General features: G+C 32.8%; 1 protein-coding gene across 1 annotated transcript in view; it reads right to left on the reverse strand.

Annotated features, from left to right (window-relative positions):
* Window positions 1-1,177: 1,177 nt before the first annotated feature.
* LOC141817688 (LRR receptor-like serine/threonine-protein kinase FEI 1) overlaps window positions 1,178-22,041 on the reverse strand; it is a gene marked incomplete at its 3' end in the record, with an annotated part of 30,554 nt that continues 9,690 nt past the window's right edge. The window contains exons 6-11 of the mRNA XM_074705324.1: window positions 21,853-21,924; window positions 11,009-11,080; window positions 10,862-10,933; window positions 6,624-6,721; window positions 1,623-1,784; window positions 1,178-1,510 (exon numbers count right to left, since the gene is read on the reverse strand). Coding sequence (XP_074561425.1) covers window positions 1,178-1,510; window positions 1,623-1,784; window positions 6,624-6,721; window positions 10,862-10,933; window positions 11,009-11,080; window positions 21,853-21,924 — 809 coding nt within the window. The remainder of the gene's footprint in view (window positions 1,511-1,622; window positions 1,785-6,623; window positions 6,722-10,861; window positions 10,934-11,008; window positions 11,081-21,852; window positions 21,925-22,041) is intronic.

A 22,041-nucleotide genomic window follows, 5' to 3' on the forward strand; every position in this document is an offset into this window, starting at 1 on the left:
TAGCACATTCTAGACTTCTAGTACATCTATAGTGTAGATCTGAATAGAGAAAACTCATGTTTCCAGTTTGCTATTTCAAGCAAAGGTCGAGCTGTTCTATTCACTTCCAATAAAACTTTAATCAGAGAAAATGTCCTATTCTTATTCTGTCATGCCCAACAAAGGATCAAGTTGTCCTATTCATCTTCAGTGATAACCAAAATAAAGTAAATATCTAACTTATTTTGCTATATCCAGCAAAGGGTTGACTATACTATCCATCTTTCTCTAAAACCCTCGAGGGTTTTCCTTTTCCTTTTCCTTTAGTCCATTCATGTTGTAATATGTGTTTTTTCATGGCAAAGCCCAGTCGAGAGATGATTCTCATTATTTCTCTTCACTTTCATTCTGCTTCATCATTTATCTCTTTATCATCTCTCCTTGATGTGCAAGTTGGTCTGACATTGAAGGGATCATCACTTGCATATTTCGTAAATTATTTCCTAAGCTTTGTTGAAGGGGAGCCTTCAGCAACGGTAAGGTTGCTGCCATGTGACCTAGAGGTCACGGGTTCAAATCCTGGAAACAGCCTCTTGCCAAAGGCAAGGTAAGGCTGCGTACAATGTATCCTTTCCCCGGACCCCGCATGGCGGGAGCTTCGTGCACCGGGCTGCCCTTTTTTTTTTATTTCCTAAGCTTTGTTGATCTAAGACCAAGGATAATTTGCTTTGTGCTTCATTAACTCCTTGTACCTTGTTTTTCTGGTGTGCAACTGTTATGTTTTCAAGAAGCAAGCTAGACATAGATAGTGTTTATGCTCCAACTTGAGGAAGCTGCCAAGGGTATTAGGTAGTTATTGGTGTATTAGGTTTATTTGCACGTTAGTATTTTAAATTTAGGGTGGGACCTATTTATACATACAGGGAGAAATGCCCCCTAGGTCAGTATCTCTCTACCTAGGTGCATCAGATGCTCAAAAGACAGTGAACAAGTATCGTAGAATCAACATGCACATATAATTTAGTTTGTGTTCCATTACATAGAACAAAGGTTAAATATTCAGTGAAGTAGTTTGTAAAATTAAAATGATCTATATTGGTAGTGATACCAGAATTCAAATCTTAATAAGCACATCTCAACTGTTATTATATAGATAGATGACAAATGGTTCAGAAAGCCAGAATGAGGTAGAACATACCATGTAAGACTTCATCCAAGCTTCCACCAGGTAAGAAATCATAAATTAACAACTTAGATGAAGGAGAATTGCAATATCCTCGAAGATTGACTAGATACCGATGCTTAATACTCCCTAAGATCTCGAGTTCTCTATCAAAAAACCGATCCAGCACTTCATTTGTCTTCATTATTCTTTTTAAAGCAAAAACATTTCCATCATCCATAGCAAGTTTGTAAACAGTTCCAAAGCCCCCAGAACCAATGATGTTTCCCTCGTTTAAGGTTTCTAGTCTTCTAAGTATATCTTTGGACGAGTAGGGTAAGTCCCCATGAAACATTACTATTGATGCACCTGAAACAGAGGATTAAGTCAGAGAGAAAGAAGGCACCCTATAGTTATCTCCAGTATGAACGACCTGTAAATGTTAAAACATTAATTGAAACAACTTAACATATACTGATACCTCCACTTATATCCATTGCTGGACCACTGACATCAACTTTACCAAATTTCTTGTAAAGGAAGCATCCCCAGAAACACATTAATGCCACTAACAACAAAGCTCCTACTGTTGCTACAGCACTTGTGACAAGCTTAGCTGAATTCTTCGTGCGCTTTATGTCACCTGCAAATTCCTCATGTGACAATGAACAGCGAATACAACTTAAACCAAAGAAAAAATTGCAATCAGAAACTCCGACGTCCCAAACAATCTGTAGCTTAAAATAAAGAATTAATCCTGGAGATATCACACGAGCCAACTAAGTGAAGACACAGGATCATATATTACTACTTATAATAGGCATGATATGGTCCAAGATCATACATATTAAAAGTCAAAACAGAATTATGCCAAAATGAATATACACAGAAAAAACATGGCTTACAGACTGTTTCTTTAACGTGAATAAAGAATGAACAAAAAGTAAATATAACTAGAACTTTCTTTAAATGGTGCATTGCAAAATCTAATGCAACAACATAGGGAAGTAGGCTTGCAACTGGTTTTTTAAATTGTACATGGTTTGGGTTAGATAAGTTCAATGATCCAAGTTTTTTCAATGACATTCTCTTCAGTAAAAGATGGAATCCGCCACCCCAGCAGCCCCACACAGTCCAACCAAACTTTATTTCTCTCGATCTGGGAATTTAATTCTCAAACTTGTTTTAAGTCCTTTGGAGAACTTGTAGTGCGTGTGACCCAATAGGTTCCTGATTATATTGGTCGCCCGTAATTAACCATTAATTACGGAACGATCATGAGTGACATCTAATAGTACATCATAACCCCTAATTAATCGGAAAATCAACGATTGTTTCCAGAACAATTTCTAAACTCTTCAACAGCTATAATAAAATGTATCTTGTTCCTTTCACCGTCTTATACCCACTTGGTTCAGGATATGGTCTTTATGTGTCAGTCCCTACTATGTTGACTCCGTCACACCTAGCCCAAACTTGTTTTCTTATCCTGTGGATTCAAGTTACTTATGCATGTGTCCAAGAATATCATACTCTTGATATATGATGTTTTGGCCAAAGACTTTCAGCAACAATCTTAACAAGCAGCCGTAGGGTATACATCTCTTTTTCAAGGAGCAATGAATCTTCTGTGGGTTATTCAAACACCTTCGGGCACTTCGACTTATACCCAATCATCTCAGATCCACACTTCCTCGGAGATGTTTATTTAAGATATCAAAGTATAAACCTTCATAACCAAGGTGACTTGAATACCACAAGTCAAAGGAAACTCGCACTTAAGCTGCACTGAAATCTTCATTGACATATGTATCGAACCATATGAAATCTCACGACAAGTAACTCCAATGAATTAGTTACCTTTAACTAGCATCCGCGTTTAACTCTTAACATCCAATGTTTCCGGCCAGTGAGATCGGTTGCTTGGTAAACCAAGAAATTTAAAATATGCTAGTCTCAACAGAATTGATGATGTTCATGCTCATCAATTCCTCGACTAGGGATAATTTCAATATTCATAATTGCACATATAGATGCTCACAAGTTGTAATTTGTACAAATTCTCTCATGTTATAAATTGTATTATGGACATTCGGTAAATGAGTTTAAAATCTAATCAAACACATAGAAAATATGCACTCAAATACTGAATTGCTATTTATTTAATAAATAGTATAACCGTAAGACGATTGTCTTAAGACACCTCTCAAATATAACAATTCTATAGCAGAAAATAAATCTTCTAAACTACTTGAGACCTCCAAGTTCCCATAGAATGAATCTATTGTGGATACCCATTAGGGTGTTATTGGTAAGACGTTTATGACACTTTGAAACATGTTCCAGTTTTACATGGTTTCCCTGATGCTTATCAATTTGTTAATGAACTCCTTGAATCTTACATAAAGTTTTACCACGCTCTCCCCTTTTTGCATATTGAGACTATTAATTTAAGCTCCCAAGAGGTCCCATTTTGACAATTACGCCTTCGTTATCCCTTTGTGTAGTTCCACTAGCCTCTCCCAAAATTCTTTTATGGACTCATATGTTCTAATTCCACTAATCTTCTTGACTTATATAATCCCATAAAGGGCAATCTAGTGCACGATGCTCCCGCCAATGCGGAGTCCTAGGGAAGGGTCTATTATACGCAACTTTATCCTGCTTTGTAAGAGGTGGTTGACCTCCAGGTCACATGGCAACAACTTTACCATCGCGCCAAAGCTCTCCTTCACTTATATAATTCCATAGCAAAAAATAAATCTTCTAAACTACATGACCTCAAGGTTCTTAAATAATGAATCTATCGTGGATACCCACTAGGTGCTCTTGGAAAGACATTTATGGCACTCTGAAGCATGTCCCAATTTTATAAGGTTTCCCTGATACTTATCAATTTGTTGACGAGTTCCTTGAATCTTACACACAGTTTTGCAATGCTCTCCAATTTTTACATTTGAAACTATTAATTTGAGCTCTTAAGAGGTCCCATTTTGCAAACTTTGCCTTCGATGTCCCTTCGTGTAGTTCCATTAGCTTCTCCCAAAATTTTTGTGCAGACTCATATGCCCTAATTCAATTAATCTAGTGTCATAATTAGCATCACATCGAAATTAGTTTTAAAAAATACCTTTGATTAACGTTTCCACAGAGATTTTTCCCTCAAACTTTGGCGGATGAATGTTCAATCGAATCATTGTTTGTTGCTTTCCGGATGGTTAGTCCAAATAAAAGTTTTCTAACTCTGATACCAATTGTTGAAATCGATGTGTATGGATGACTAGTATATTAGGAGGGGGTGTGAATAGCAATTTTCTTGCAATGGCAACACTCAAACAAAATACGCAGATTAAAATGGAGAAGAAAAATCAATGTTAAGGCACTGATGTACATAGTTTAGAACTCTTTCCTACTCCGTGGCTTATCATCCTTTGGTGAATCACTCCCGAAAACTCACTAACTTTTCTCCTTCTCGAACTTCTTTTGGAAGTGAATAAACCTCCTACAATCTTTCACTAGGAGTTATGATCGAGCTTAGAATGAGAGAGAGAAGTGTTTACGATTAAGCTCTAAAGATTACAAAGATATGTTGTGAACATTTTCTCTAAATGTATCCAATTGCTACCTTGTATAAGCCTTCATCATCTTCAATTGGATTTGACTATATTGTTGTGTTGACATCAATCAATCGACTGGATTCCATCATCAATCGATTGATACACTACAATCGTTAAGTCATCTGACTATTATCATGTATTAGCGGCTTATCCCTAATCAGTTAACTCAGTTACGAACAACTAGATCATCTTGGTCCAAATTCAACCTCTAACAGAAGCAGTGTTTATTGACTCATGCACTTGAATTGACTAAAGACACTCTTTATTCAACTCAATCATCAATTATAACCATTCTACCGATCGACTTTTCACCTAAACTAAGAGTTATTTCCCCCTACACACAATCTCTCAATTCTCAACTCTAAGAGTTTACAACTCCTTCACCACAAGGATGTCTCCCATCAAATTTTTCATCCCTCGGATGCATCTGAGTCCTCGACTCACTCCATATGTCATCCCTCACACTCCACATACATAGTTTGCCTCCACCATAGCTGCAACCAATGCTTCTTGTCTTGTGGTCCCACAGATGTCTCATTTCATCATTCTTCAATCTTTTTAAACCTTAAGCCATTGTATAATCATCAACCTTGGCCATACCAAGTTGTCTCTATGAATATGCTCCAAGTTTTACACAGTACAAAACACATATCAAATCCTGACAAATTCTTTATTAAACATCAAAATCTATAATAAGTCTCAATCACTTAGGATCTGCTTGCACGAACAATAAATATAATATTTCTTACTCAATGGATTGTAAGTTGTTCACCCTTTATTTGTCATATAATATATATATTGATTTCTAGATAAAAAAAGTTAGAAAAATTCAAGAGTATAAAAGAGGAAATATGAAAAAACACTGAAACTACATAAAGCAATCAAAGAGCCAAAGTGTGAGACAGATTAATGAGCTTAAAATTGTGGAATAATGATAATGATAACAATTTTGAATATTAATGCTCTTTGGATTCATTTAAAAATATGTGATCCTTTGGTTTTATGTTCACATTGTGGAGTTTTTGGCCTCTATTTTGCATGGTACTTGTGGTATCTTTTTAGAGGAAACTTAGTTTAATTACTTTTATATATTGTATTTCACTCGAACATTATTATAGTTCAAGTGCAGAGAATGAAGTTTGCCTTTCGATGACTCTGGCTTGTGCAAGGCATGACACAATTTCTTTATGATAATCCTCATTGAACCAGAAGGATAAAAAACCAGTGGTGAGAGGTAAGGAGGGAATCAAGGAATCAAACATTTTAAATTGAGAGTGCTAGAGGATCCACCAAACAAGGTTCTAGGAGCATTATCACAAATTTTAGGGGTATTATCCAGGCAAGAAATTTTGTTGGCTCCATTTCTGCAAAGATGTATTATGGAAACCATTTCTCAAAATATTTTGTGTATATGCAACATGCTAACATCCAGAAACCAAGGGAAATATTCAAGTCTAGATGATCTTCGGCAAATTAGATTGGCAATAAGTTCAGGCTCCACAATAGATTTGATGCATCCTACAGCCTGGTTCCACAGCTGCATGGGATTTATTCTTAAAACTATTGTTCAAGACATTTTTAGTATACTATGCAAAAAGGTACATCCAAATGGTAATTATTGGAGTCTAGATGATGATCTTTGATCAATTAGATTGCCAATATGTTTAGGCTCCATAATAAATTTCATGCCCCCAACAGCCACAACAATCATCAATCTATTGTGGAGCAACTAATTTCACTCTCAAAGTTGAGATATATACAGAAATGACAGATTGCTTTTGATAATAACCTCAAGCTGTACTTCAAATTACTAATAAATTTAAACACAAAAGAAAGTCATAGATAGCTATGTGTTTTTAAGCTACCTGAATAGATAAGTTGAGAATTTCCTGAGGGCGATGGAATCTCATCCTTGCAGTTAATATCAATTTGCTTACCACACAAACCACGGTTTCCAACAAAGCTGCAGAATACCATTGATATCAGAAAGATAAAGCATGTTTTTTGCAAGAGTAGCCATCATTGTTAATAAGCTAATTTCCATATTTCCCCTTCTAATCTATATGGGAAGCAATTGAATCTCATATACCACCCTGTACTAGACTCCTGAGCAAGTAAAGTACTAATGGTGCTGTACAATATATCACTGAAGAAACTAAAAAATTTGTTTAACTTGTTAAACATAGTATTACAATCTCATTCACTCTTTGCTATTGAGACTAATCATAAAATATTCTGTAAGTTATTTTCCTATAACTCACTAGAAGCACAGACAACAAGAAAGATGCAGATAAAGATGTAGTTCAAGAATCTATTAAACCCCAAACATACAACCCAAGCATTGTCAAACTAATCCTCCTTGCTGATATGAATGAGTTCAGTCATTTGTTCTCCCAAACTAATGTGAGATTAATTTCTAAGCTTCATCATATTCTGAAAGTAGTATCTGTTGTTCAAGAATAATGGAATTAGTTTTCCAAATGTTTTGTACTTAAATTGCAACCAATCTTAGCAATTAATTTTGCCAAATCCAAATTAGAGAGGTTGCCTACAAATGCATTAGGCTGCACATTTCCAAGTAGAATTGCCAGCCCCCAATAAAGAATTATAATTAAATAATTTATAGAGCTCTTGAGCCACAAATTGAACAGTTTGTGTGTTTCATTGTCCTTCACAAAGAGTCATCCGAGAAACTTCAGAGATCCCTTTCACCCTGAGAGTGTTGCATTGTGAGGGTCAAGATATAAGCTACATAAACAAAAACAAGATGTACAGATTAGTCATTCCAAAAGGAAAACCCAAGAACTAGGGATAATCCTAGTTTTGATCAGTGAATCAATGTAGTTTAGTTTCTTCTTCCATACATGTCACTTGCTCTAATAATTTTCCTACTTTAATTTTCCAGTGAATTTTGTCCATTTTGACCTGAGTCCTGTGCAATTAGGAACATCTTTAAAAAATAATTAATACAGTTCACCACATAACTTAAGTCAGTGTCGTGTATCATCCAAGGTTTAAAATATCGAGCCGTGCCGAAGTTTCGGTCCCGGACCGGAACGATACAGTTTCGGTACCGTATCGTACCGTGCCGGTATAGTTTCGGTATTTTTAAAATATAAAATATATTAATTAAAATTTAAAAGTTAATATAAATATTTAAAAATAAAAAATAAATTTTTTGATAATTTTATAGGATTTAATAAAGCCTATTTAAATTATCTCAAATTATAATTTTGAACTATAGCTAGGAATTGATTATTAAAATCCAATTAATACCTAAGTTAAAAAAAAAAAGGAAAAATGATCACGACGCGGTGCGGGCGGCTGCGCGGAGTGTCGCAGGGCCCCGGCGGCATCGCCGGCCCCGGGCGGCGCCTCCGTCGGCGTCGCCGGCCCCGGGCGGAGCCTCCGGCGGCGTCGCCGGCCCCAACTTTTCCCCGATCTCGGCACGCGCGGGCGAGATCGCGACCCTCCGGACGCGGCCGTGTGTTCTCGCGACCCCTCCGGCGCCGCCGCCGGGGTCGCACGACCACTCCGGCGCGGTCGCCGGAGTCGCGCGACTCTGGCAGCTGGGATGGGCTGGTGCCGGGCCGTGCCGATGCCGGTCGGCGGGCGGAACGAAAAGTTTCGCCCGTTTCGACCGGCTTGGCACGAGATTTTAAACCCTGGTATCATCAATACAAATGTGATTGCATGTTACTCTAATGTCCAATTAGCTAGCTTAAGTGAAGTTGGACCTAGTTATTAGTTCTAACTTATTTTAAATAGGTAACCTTATTTAATACCTAAGTAAATGCTAATGCAAACTTAAAGAATCAACAAAAAGAAACAATGGAAGACATCTTGATTGAAAAAGTTCAATAAATTTAAAAGACTAGTAAAATTTTATTTTTCATAAGAAGAAAGATTGACACTTGGATCGTACATAGTGGGAGATTTACATGTAAAATGTTCAAAATCTGAATCAGCCCGATAAATCAATTGCAACTTGATACAAACAGAGAGTAACGAATTTGATGATTAGAATTCAATTGTAATTATTTTAAAACGAACTTTTGAACTTGTACAATGATCATATATTTTTCTTATTTGTAACTATTCGAAATTTAGATATTATTTGTATTAGATATCGATGATCACTAACTATATTTATTAAGCTCTCAGAAATTATCCAAATTATATTTTTCAAAGGTTTGAAAGCTTGTATCGTATCAACAATGCAGTTGAAATTTATTGTTCAAATAAATTACTAAATCCATCATTGATCAGAGCTCCTTCGTTGCATGTGCAACCATACTGATGGCCATCGTGTTGTGTCAATACTCAGCACACCATCACACGTTAAGATAAATTCAAATAATTTTTGTTATTTTTTGTAGATTATTTCTCTAAATTTCTAATTCAATTTAATTGATTAGCTAATTTCCATTTTATAAGTAACAAAGTTAAATGTAATGAAATTGGATTAAAATTTAATTCATCTCAAAACATATTAAAATAAAAATAAGAATCATTTTTTATTTAATTACAAACTGATATAGTGTTATTAAAAATTGAAAATCTAAATTTATCTCATCAAATATTGAAGTAAGAATGAGTAAAATTATTCTAATTCAATTATTAATTGATGTTATCCTTATCAAAGTAGAGGATTAAATGAGTAAAATTCATCTAAATTTATCTCCCCATGCATTAATACATACCAAACCATGTATCTATACTACATACTAGACCATGTATGTTCTTAGCAAAATGTAAGAATCATCTACTTGGGAATAGTATGATGATGCTTCATGTGTACACATTCTAAATAATATCAGAGAGAATAAAATTCGCACCTCATAGTATCACTTAATTTTGTCCCTTTTTATACTTGATGGTAAAATTCTTTCCTTAAAAAAATGCACAAATGAAAGTGATAGCAAGATGTATCTTTATTCTCAACAAATTACCTTCTCTTTAACATTGAGAATCTTTAATTGTTTATGCTTATATTCTTAGCCCTACACATGACAAGCTGAGCGCTGGATCAGTTAGCTATATTTCTTTGTTCTTATATCCCAACCACTATCGCATACATTGAGATTAAACCATATTTCTTGTAGTCTTTGCCATCATCTCTTAAAACCATAACACTTTCCCAAACCCTATTCACCTTTGCATATCCACCACTTCATTAGAAGAATATCATCGACTTGAGAAGATAGCTTCCTTAGATTTTCAACATCTATTATCAACTATAGCTCTCAGAATTAGTACCGGTATTAGCATAAGGCAATCTAAAAAACATAATATTGGTTGTGTCAAATTAATCTATAAGATCAGACAAAAAATAATGTTTATAACTTATCCATGTAACAATGACAGATAACTTCTTAATAATGACCACTTGTACACCCACAACATGTACATACCACATCTATGGAATCCCACCACCCACAACATACAACTTGCATATATTTCTAAAATCTAATACTTGGGCTCTTCATACCCCCTAATGCTATTATTTGGCACCAACACTTCTAACACCAACATTCTGAGTTATTGATCACATGTAGGGATCTGTAGAAACAATCAGACATGCGAATATTTGTACCCAATTCTGAATAACAAATCTTTTAAATTATGCACTCAATCTCAAGAATGAGTATCTGACATGGATATAGTTCCAAGTTTCCTAAAAAATTATTTCTAAAACATTTATAAATGAGGTGTTACGTTTCAACTTGAAGTGCCAATCTTGGAATATGTCACTATCTAACACAACTATGGAGGCGGCATATGAAGCATCCAAGTACAGAGCTTTTAACCTTTTGACTTCGACTGTGAAAGTTATTAATAACAACTTTAATGCTATAAAAGACATGGTTAAGATCCAGTATGGTTTACAAGAGATTTTTAAATATGTAGACACATCCACCAACTAACTTAAGTGCTTAAAATTAAAAAAAAAATGAAATCCTACACCAATTCACACTTCCTACTTGTATAATAATGTTTTTTGCATTAAAAAATAGCATAGATGAAGTCATCAGTACCAAATTTGGTTAGAACTGACAATGATGGCAATGCTATGCATCATAATGCAGCATATACTACTTACCATGTTTCGTTGAACTTGAGGAGTACAGCTTTAGATGGTATTCTTCCAGTCAAAAAGTTCATGGATACATTGCTTCAAAAAATTGTAAAAGTCAGTTTCCAATAATCATATAAACACAGTCTCATTTGAATATATGAAGTCACTTACAATGATGTTAGTTTTGTGAGGTTGTCAAGAGATAGAGGAATGATTCCACTCAAAGTGTTGCTAGAAATGTCTCTAAAACATAAAGAAAAAGTATGATGGTAGAAGGGTATTTCATATATAAACATGCTATTAATATAAGTTGTTGTTTACAACAATTTATCAGATCTTCTATTTACTTATTGAAAATTAAATTTCGGTTAGAGTGCTCTACTTCATTCAGAAATGCTCACAATTGTATCTCTCTATGACATCTAATTCAACATGAATTTTGATAACATTTTATTTGTGGAATTATTTATTGGAGCACCATACATAGGGCATTTGATAATGCAAATACCATATACCTTGGAACAAGACCATTGATTCAAAATGTTGATCTCAGAAATCTCTGTCAAGTGGGAATTAGTTAATACGTATGATTACCTTTTTGTAGTACAATTGTGAGTTGGATATTAATCTTGGCTTTAATAAATTGCAAGAGACAATAAAGTATCATGAAGAGTATTTGTGAGATTGGGATTTGAGGACTATGTACTGGATTTATTGAGCTTTATTACAGGTGTGTTTTGAGATATTATAAAAGTCACTAATGGATGTTTGGATTTCCTATGATTTTGGATTTTACTAAATTACCAGCATTCTATAATTGACTGAAAATTTTGCTAGATGCAAGTGACACATTCAGGAACATACTAATTTTTGAATTTTTCATTAAGCATTTAAACTATTAAAGTTCTAAGAAAATGGATGTTTCATAAAATCATGTGAGTTTTGGAATGTAATATTATTTATCGGCGTTGCTTTAAATATTTCCATATGGATCTATCAATGAAGTAGTATGTTATGCACACCGAGAGAACTCATCGCTTGTGCATATTGACCCTTGATAGCACGACAATAGCTAATGACTCGGTCGTAAAATCTCATGCTCAAGAAAATCCATAAACATTAAAATCTAAAATCTCGAGTTTAGATCTCGAGTTTAGGTCTTTAACTGGAATGATACTATTTTGGTATATTGTACATTCCGATACATGGTGCCAATGACGGATTAGATGTTAGAGGAGAAAGGAAATCAAGCATACGAAGGAGACATTGTTTATGCCAAGTGGTATCAAATTTTGGTAATTTACCGTAACGATTCATTTCAACCGTTCCGTCCGACATGGTACAAGATTTCAAACTATGATTAAATTGAAACGTAGTTAAGTAACAATATTGTTGCAATCAACTTTGTACAAATATAAGTGTTTTCCCATTTCCCACATATATGTTGCATGTAACAAATATTTAATAACCACGGGGTTAGCATACCTTAGCTCCAATAATATGATGGACAAATTCAGTGTTGGTCCTTGAAGTTTTATGAAAAAAAAATCTCAATTTAACTACTGAACTTTTTATGTGCATCAAATCAGTTAGTCACTATTCCACAAATGTGTATCAATTTGGCCTCTGATAGTCCCAAACTTGTAACATTGTCCCAATCTCAATAAAAAAATCTCAAGTGTCTCGTGTGATAAACAAGGAAAAAATTATTCTAAACAAGATCATCCTGCATCCGTCAATGGAATTTAGACACACATGGAAGTAAAGTGCCTTGACTCATTACAATAAGAATATGAGGGCATTAGATCTTCAACCACATGTGAAAGCCATCTCCAGCAAAACATGGACAACCAACCACAGCTTCTTTTGGCTAACCTCCCCTGTCCTTATGCCTAACATTGCATGATCTATACTATTAGAGCAAGGATTAAGAGTGGTGATGCTCAATAAGTTCATTAATATGTGGGTTAATGAGAAGCAACTAAGGTTTTTCATGTTGATTCAAGATGGAAATGCCATTTTAGGGTTATCTATGCCAAAATTGATATGCACATGATGACTTCAGATAATAAATTGGAACATTAAAAATTTTAGGAGCAAAAAATTTATTATTTTTGAATTTAAATTTTAGACCACATTAGTAACTCCACCCATGGTGAATAAACTTTATCATAATGAACTAAAACTCGGATAAAAGAGGGTTGAGTTAGGTTGTCAGTCAGCATTAACATAGGCAAATATTATGTATCAATTCATCAAACTATTGCGCTAATGTTAAGTTGCTCCCCGGAAGGAACGCGTTATAGAATCCAACTGTAACGTCTTAACAAAGACCGTAATATCTCTATGAGAACTTAATGTAATATTAAATATACAAGAGTTCTCACACTCTAAATTATATAACAGCGTACATTATAAGAATACCATTGTCTTAAATTTGAAACATGTAACGTTGGAACGCTTATTGGTAAAGCAATGAAGGTAGTAAATATGATGATTAAAAAAAATTAATATTTTTTATTTACAAGTGATTAAATGAGTAAGTGAGAAGGTAAAAATGTAGAGAACACAGGTTTTAAGTTATGTAACACAAGAAAAAATAAAATAAATAAAATATGTCAATGTTTAAAGTTCCATGTCATGCAGGTCGGCACAGGCGAAATTTATCGTCCTGTCTGCTAACCAATAAGGCGTCGGATTTAACATCAAGCCAATAAAACCAAAAAAATAAAAAAGAAGAGTTTACCGACGGCATATGAGGTTGGGGAGTAATGGTTCACGATTCTTCTCGTTAAAAATCTAACAGCGCGTGGATGGCCACAAGGATGCCTCAAGCTCGCAGCAGCCTCGCGATGGCCAAGCAAGGTCATGAGGCCTCTCACAGTGGCCTCGTTTGGTTGCACAGCCTCCGCAAGGCCACTACGAGCCCATGGCCAGGCCACAGCTACATTTTTTTCCTCCACTTTCCCTATTTTTTTATTATGCTCTAATCTCATTCCTTTAATTTTCTTTCCTACTAATTTCTTTCCTTTCCAAAATTTTTTCCCTTTTTTCCTTTATTTCTTTGTTTTTTCTTTCCTTTCCAATTAATTTCTTTCCCTTTTTTCTTATATTTTTTTTTCTTTCTTTCCTGTTGATTAATTACTTTCCCCTTTCATTTTATTTTCTTTTCTACTAATTTCTTTTCCCCTTTTCCTTTTCTTGCTTCCTTATTGGTTACTTTCCCCTTTTATTCATTGACTTTTTATTTACTTACCATTTAATGTTCCTAAACCCGTTAATGTCAGTCCCAAGTCCGAATAAAAAGGATGAGGATTGCGTTAGGTTGCCAAGTTACATTGAATTCGAGCAAATATTCAAAGAATAAATCCATCAAGTTATTGTGATAATGATAGCTCAAAAGGAACGTGTTATAGTGTCTGACTATATCGTCCTGTAAAGATCGCTACATCTTCATGAGAACTTTAAATATGCAAGAATTCTCACACCATAAGTTGGATAAGAACAAACATTATCAAAAAACTAATTGTTTAAAATTTGAAATATGAAATATAAAAATACTCATTGGTAAAGCAATGAAGGTAATAGATAAAATAATTAGGAAAAGAATTAACAATTTATGTGTATAAGAAATAAAATGGATATGAGAGAGGAGAAATATGACAGAGAACTCGAATTTTAAATTATGATACACAGGAAGAAGTAAAATAAGAAATAGAGTAGTATTATTGTAGATAGTTATCTAAAGATGAAGTGGGAGTAGTTAGAAAAGGGATAAGATTATAACCTCAAAATAATAATGGACAAGGAAACTATTAATATAATTAGCATTTATATACACCTCAAGAATTAGATGAAGATATCAAATCTAAGTTTTAGAACGACCTAGATGAGATATTACAAAATATTCCGTCAATCGAAATAATTTTAATAGGAGGATATATAAATGGGCATGTCGGAGTGAAAAATGAGGATATGATAGGATGCATAAGGATTATGGATTTAGAACAAGAAATGAAGAGAAAACTATGTTGAATTTTGTGATAGCATATGAACTTATACTAACTTATACGTTTTTCAAAAAAAAACACTTAATCATATTCAAAAGTGAGAATAATAAATCATAAATTGACTTTTTATAAATAAAAAAAGGATAAAAAGATTTACAAAGATTGTAAGGTCATCCTTGATAAAAACTTAACTATCCAACATAAATTAGTAACGTTAGATATGCGCCTCATGTATAGTATCAATAGAAGAAAAATATGTATAACTTCTAGAATTAAGTAGTGGAAGTTAAAGGATGGAATGGAAAACATAATTAAGAAGAGAGGAGTACAAATATTAGAATAAATACATGACGACTAGAATACGACATAAGATAAAACAATATTTAAGTTGAAATTGTAGTGAAGAATGTACTCAGTGAGTCAAAGGGACATGCACTTCCAAATAAAGAATCTTAGTGGTGAAATGAAAACGTGAAAGAAAAGCGAATAGCCTATAAGGTATCATACACTTGTAACAATAATGAAAACTTTAAAAGTATACAGTAGCAAAGAAAGAGAGCAAGAAAGTAATGATGAAGCCAAAAATGATATTTTTGAATGCTTATATCTACAATTGAATATGATAGAAAAGGAAAGGGGTATTTATAGAATATTTAAAGCAAGATAGAGGAAGATAAGAGATCTTATCCAAATAAAATATATTAAAGATGAATACAATAGAATACTTTTAAATGATGAGGAAATAAAAGAGTGATGGAATAAGTACTTTCATCAACTTTTTAATCAAGGTTTATGTGACCAATTTAACTTAAGTAATTTAAATAGGTCAAAATAGTATAGAAATTTAATTTTTTATCATAGAATTCAAACTTCAAAAGTAGAATAAGTTTTAAATAGGAAGCAAAAAGAATAAATAGTTGGACTCTGATAAAGGTATGAAAGTGCCTAGGGAAGCAAGATCTTGAATAGCTTACAAAGTTATTAAATTTGATATTGAAAACTAAAAAAAATATGATCAGTGATTAGTGGAGGGTAAGTACTATAGTTGTCTTATATAAGAATAAAAGAGACATACAAAATTGTATAAACTATAAAGGTATTAAACTAATGAATCATATCATAAAACTTTGAGAAATAATATAAAAAAAAACTAAGAAAGAAGACCACGATAATCGAAAATCAATTTGGATTATGTCTGAAAGGTCAATAATAGAAGTTATACATCTTCTCGTGCAACTAATTGAAAAGTGTTGGGAACAAAAATAAAACTTACACATGGTATTCGTCAATCTAGAAAAAACTTATAATAGAGACCCAAGAGAAATTATATGGAAAATTCTAGAAAAGAGAGATGTTAATGTGTATATTGAAATAATTAAAGATATATATAAGAATGTAATGAAAAGAATGAAGACTCCGAGTAGATTAATCAAAATATTTCTCATAAAGATAGAATTACATCAAAGATCAACTCTAAACGCTAATCATGAGCGAACTCATTGGACACTTCTACGATACGATACCATAGTACATATTGTTTGCAAATAATATTATTTTAGCATATGAGATTCGAATATTAGCAAAAAACACCAAAACTGAAAGTTTTTAGACTTAATAGAGTAAAGACAGAATATATGAAATTTAAATTTACTAATATTAACCGTAATGAGATAATTGTTAAGATAGGAGATGACAAATTGTTTATAACTGAAATCTTTCAACATTTAGGATCATTTTAGCAAAATAATGGAGCGATTGATAAAGACGTCTTAAATAGAATACAAGCAGGTTGGTTGAAATGGAAAAGAGCATCAAGTGTTCTTTGTGATCATAAAATACATATAAAAATTATTGGAAAGTTCCAGAAAATAACGGTTAAACCTGCTATGTTATATGAAACTAAATGTTGAATTATGACTTGAATACATGAGCAGTAAATAAAAGTTGTCAAGATAAGAATATTAAGGTGGATGTGTGGACATATGACGATGGACAAGATAAAAAATGAAAATATTAGAGAAAATCGGCATTGGATCTATTGAGAGAAAACTGCAGGAGACACGTTTAAGATAGCATAGATATATATTTAGACAACCAATAAATGCTCCAGTTAGGCGACGTAAAATTATGACAAATATACACACCAAACAAGGAAGAAGATTAAAAAAACTTCGGCCAGTCATAATAAAATAAGATAAAATTTATTTAAATATAGTAAAGGATAGAGTCCACTATAGAATGAAACTTTCAAACTTGTTACAAAAAAAGGATAAAGAGACATCTATATAATAGCTAAAGCAAAAGAAAAAACAAAGGATCTTATCTAAATAAGATGCATTAAAGATGAATCAAATAGGGTACTAGTGAAGAATAAAAAAATAAAGAAGTGACGAAAGAGATATTTTTATCAACTTTTTATGAAATTTAGATGGCCAAATTAGCTTAAGAAATTTAAGTAAGTTAAAAGAATATGAATTTTAAATTTATTATCAAAGAATTCAAATTTCATAAGTAACATTTACATTAAATGGAATTAAAAAATGAAAAAGTAGTTAAACTAGATGATATTCTAAAAAGGTATGGAAGTACCTAGGGAAGCAACGTTCAATCAGATATTAAAAAGAAAGAAAATATATTATCAATGGAGGGTGAGTACTTTAGTCCTCAATATATAAAACAAAGGAGACTTACAAAATTGTGTGAATTATAGAGGCCTTAAGCTAATGAACATACCATAAAACTTTAGGAAAGAATGATAGAAAAAAGATTAAGGGGACCAAGGTGACTAAAATCAACTTGAATTCATGCTTGAAAATCGACAATAGAAGTTATGCATCTTATCAAACAACTAATATCAAAAAAAGAAACAAGACTTACATATGGTATTCATTAGCCTAGAGACTCAAGAGAAATTATATACAATTTTAGAAAAGAAAGGTGTTAGCGTAGTAGATATTAAAACAATTAAGAATATGTACAAGAATGTAATGACAAGAGTGAAAACTTCAGACATTAACCAAAGCACTTCCTAAAAAAAATAAGGTTATATCGAGTATCATATCTAAGTTCATATCTTTTTATATTAGTTATTAATAATCTCACTGAACACATCCAAGATAAATTACCATAGTGCATGTTGTTTGCGGATAATATTGTTTTAATCAATGAGACACGTGAAAGAATAAATGCTAAGTTCGAATCGAAAAATGCTGAAAGTTCGCATTTTAGGCATAGTAGAGTAAAAACAAAATAAATGAATAAGTTTAGTAACAGTAGACACAGCAAGATTAAGAAGGAGATGACAAGTTACTCGTAACTGAAAATTTTAAGTAACTAGGATCTTTTTTGCAAAAAAATGGAGAGGTTAATAGAGATGTTATACAACTAGGATAGTTGAAATGAAAAAGGGCATCAAGTTGTTCTTTGTGCTCATAAAATACATTTAAATCTTAAAGAGAAATTTTACAAAACAGCGGTTAAATCTTCTATGTTATATGCATTGAATATTGGGCTATGAAATGAGCACGAGTGCAAAAAATGAAAATTACAGAGATAAAATGAGAATGTTAAGGTAAATGTGCGGACATAAGATGAATAGGATAAAAAATGAGAATATTAGAGAGAAAGTTATGGTCGCACCTACTGAAGGAAAACTTCGAGAAATATATTTAAGATGGTATAAACATATACCTAGACAACCAATAAATATTCTAATTAGGTAATATAAGATCATGACAAATACGTACATTAATTGAGCAAGAGAGAGATCAAAGAGGACTTGGCTAACAATAATAAAATAGGATAAAATTCATTTAAATATGGATGATGATATAATAGGAGGAATGAGTCCAATGGCGTAAGAGGATCCATATAACCGACTCCATTTAGTGGGATAAAAACTTACTTATTGTTGCAGACCACATTAGTATTTATCCTAATATAATTTACCACCCAATGATTGAGAACTCTTACCTATTTGATGGAATAAAAAAACAAGTCGGTTGGCAACTTGATGGACCAAACTATTTTGAAAAAAAAATAACACATTGATTTGTAGCAAATGATGAACCGTTTTAATTGCTTTTAAGAGTGATATTTGTTGAAAGGGTTGTGGTCAATTGGAGAAAATTGATTTTATTTTTTAAATTAGGTTTGACAAAATTGACAAGAGGCCTACTATCATGACAATTATTCTATTCCCACTTCTCTTCTTCCAGATTTGCTTTTAATTTAGTCTGGCATCCACCATTTTCGTCTAATATCGAATAATATTTAAGCAATGAATGCAACAAATCTTAGCCAATTGGATGCCCATTTGAAATCTTAGTAGAGCTTGTGTCATTGGCAAGGGATCTTCCTACACTCGACATTGAGGTGTCCAACATTTAGATAACACCAACTATGTTTATTGCCATCATTCCAATTTGATCCATAAAATCAAATTTCTTAAGTAATCATCTTCATCTTCTCTAGCAATAAATTCAAGGTTGAGTAGCTATTCTCACTTCCTCAACTTCCATCAATGGATACTAGCTTGTCTGGCCTCCTCCCAACTTATTTTTAAAAAATCCTAGATCATCTCCTTTTTTGGCTTCTAAATACCAATCATCTTCTCAAATTTGGTAGATCAAGCCTTCATCAATACCACAACTTTAAATTTGAGAAAGATGGAGGTGTCAAGGTATAAAATTTTGAGTCGTACTAGAGTTTCCACATTTGACTAGAACAATTAGGTTTTGATACCATATTGTACCGTGCCGGATGATTTTAATACTTATGCAATTGAATTATTAATAATAATATGAATAATTTTACTTAGAAAAAGTTTACCATAGTCTTGTTGAACCTTAGTTTTTTGATTGCTTGCTCACATAATCTTTCGATGTCATAAAAGTCAAAATACAAGAAAATATCTTTGTCGATATTAAATACTAAATTTTATACTATTTAAATTTTTATATTTTATATGTTTTAAAAAAATAGGTTCTAATTAAGAAAAATTAAAATAATATTTTAAATTTTAAGGTCGAGTTAAAGTCAAATTAGGGTTAAGTGGAACCTATCAAGAAGACATGGTGTGATTAGGATAAATGGGTTGAAACCAAGCTCAATTTAAATATATTTTGGCTAATTTAAAGCTGCACCAAATTTTATATAAAATAGAGTGGTTCAACTATTGAATCATATTTAATTAGATTGGTACTATTTTTAAAAGACTAAGAATTATTATTTAATTCCTTTTCTCTCTCCATGTGATTTTTTCTTATTCTTCTCATAACTATCGCAAAGCAACTCTTGCCCACATGTAGTCGTCGTTGCTGACATCGCCACCCACTTGTTACCCCTCTAATCCTCCTCTTCTCCTCCCTTCTCTCCCTCATTTCTCTATAGTAAACACAACACCTCCTGCCACTCATCCATTGCAGCCCACTGTAACCCATCCATCAACACTTAACTATCGATATTCCATCTAGTAATCTTCCTATCATTCTTCCCTCTCCTCCCTTCTCTCCTAGTCTCCACTGAATTTAGTGTCATGCTGGTCAGTGAGCGGACAATAAATTTCGCCTATGCCGATCGACACAACTCAATACTTAATACCATAAGTGGTGTAGGCTTGAAATGTAGGAATGTGGTTACATGCTTTTTCCTTCTAATGGGCTTGATAACTGTATTCGATGTTGTATCAATTACCTAGCATTTTTTTAGAAGCTAGATTTAAATTTTTTAATGAATATTGTTAAATGAATTCATTTTGAGCTTTAGAGAATTTAATCACGAAGCTTGTTGGTTCAACATTCAATAGATCGTGTTAGAATCATCCCAATTAGATGTCACACCAGTTGGATCGCAAAATAATATTTGTAGAATTCTCTCTAAGGCTAGGTTTACTTGGGTGGAAGTTAAGAGGGGGAAGGGAGAGGGAAAGACTCACAAAATTACACATAGGGCTTGTACATTTTGTTTCACTTCCATCTTTTCATTCCTACCTTTTTACCAAAGTTAACCCGCTCTCAACATCTAGTATGAACTCTTGAATATTCTTTAATTAGGACTCTATTGGCTTCCATTTGATGGCACCATGCTTCCTGCGCTATTGACAAATTTTGGCCTACACAACTAATGATAATGATAGTTCTTGAGGTTTGAAAGTCATGTCAAAGTTTTAGTTTTTGAATGGAATAGTACGATTTTAGTATCGTGCAAGAGTGTCAACTCATAGTGTCAGTGGTAAATTGAAAATGGATAGATGAAAGAGATGAAGAAAAAGAAGATAAAGCAACCACAGACTTAGGGCAAAATTTGAACTAGCATTTCATACCAAAGTTTTAGTCCCAGACTAGAATGATTGAGTTGCAACGATGTACTATGTGGATAAGATGTGGCATTCATCTAAATATGCTCAAATGAATTTATTCCTCCAATAGCCATTCACTTAGCTTATTTACATTGAAAATAAGAATATAGCAAATATATACTCTACATTTTAGTAAACGTTAAAGTGTTTCAAAGAAATTTTACTCATTTAACCTCTTTCATTTAAATTTTCTTTTTTTAATAAGATTGTGTTGATTAGTAATTAGATTAAAAATGATTTTATTTTCTTTTACTTCAATGTGTTCCTCCTATAATCTTCTTTAATTTAATATGTTTAGTTATAACAATTAGATAATCAATTGAATTATAATTTTAATAACAAAAAAGGAAAAAAAATATGTTACTTGAATTCACTTTGTGTCATTGTGGTGTAACATGTCAAGGGGTGCTAAGTATTAGCATGACATGATACTCATTAGCAGAATCAATATTCAAGATCCTCTGTACTGATCAGCATCAGGTTTTGGTAAATTACTAAAACGATACACTTCGATTGTGCTACCCAACAAGGTATGAGATTTCAAATCACAAGAGATAGCTGCTGGATTGTTTATATACATAGTTCAAAGAAATATATGATAAAGATATTTAGATGTGCTAAGACAAATGACAAAGATGGAAACTTACAAGGTCTGCAACTCCAAAAGACTTCCTAACTCTTGCGGAATAAATCCACTCAAATAGTTACCCTGCAAAGATCTGCAAACAAGTTGATAATATGAGGAAAGATTTCAAGTTAAAACTTTTCTACAAACTAAATGAAAATAAGCAAACACAAACTTCATAGTATAAAGAGAAAAGGAAGAGAGGCATATG

This window comes from Curcuma longa, unplaced genomic scaffold (assembly GCF_044706935.1).
Source record: "Curcuma longa cultivar G26 ecotype Majalengka, Jawa Barat unplaced genomic scaffold, ITB_CL_G26_1.1 contig_21556, whole genome shotgun sequence".
NCBI lineage: Eukaryota > Viridiplantae > Streptophyta > Magnoliopsida > Zingiberales > Zingiberaceae > Curcuma > Curcuma longa.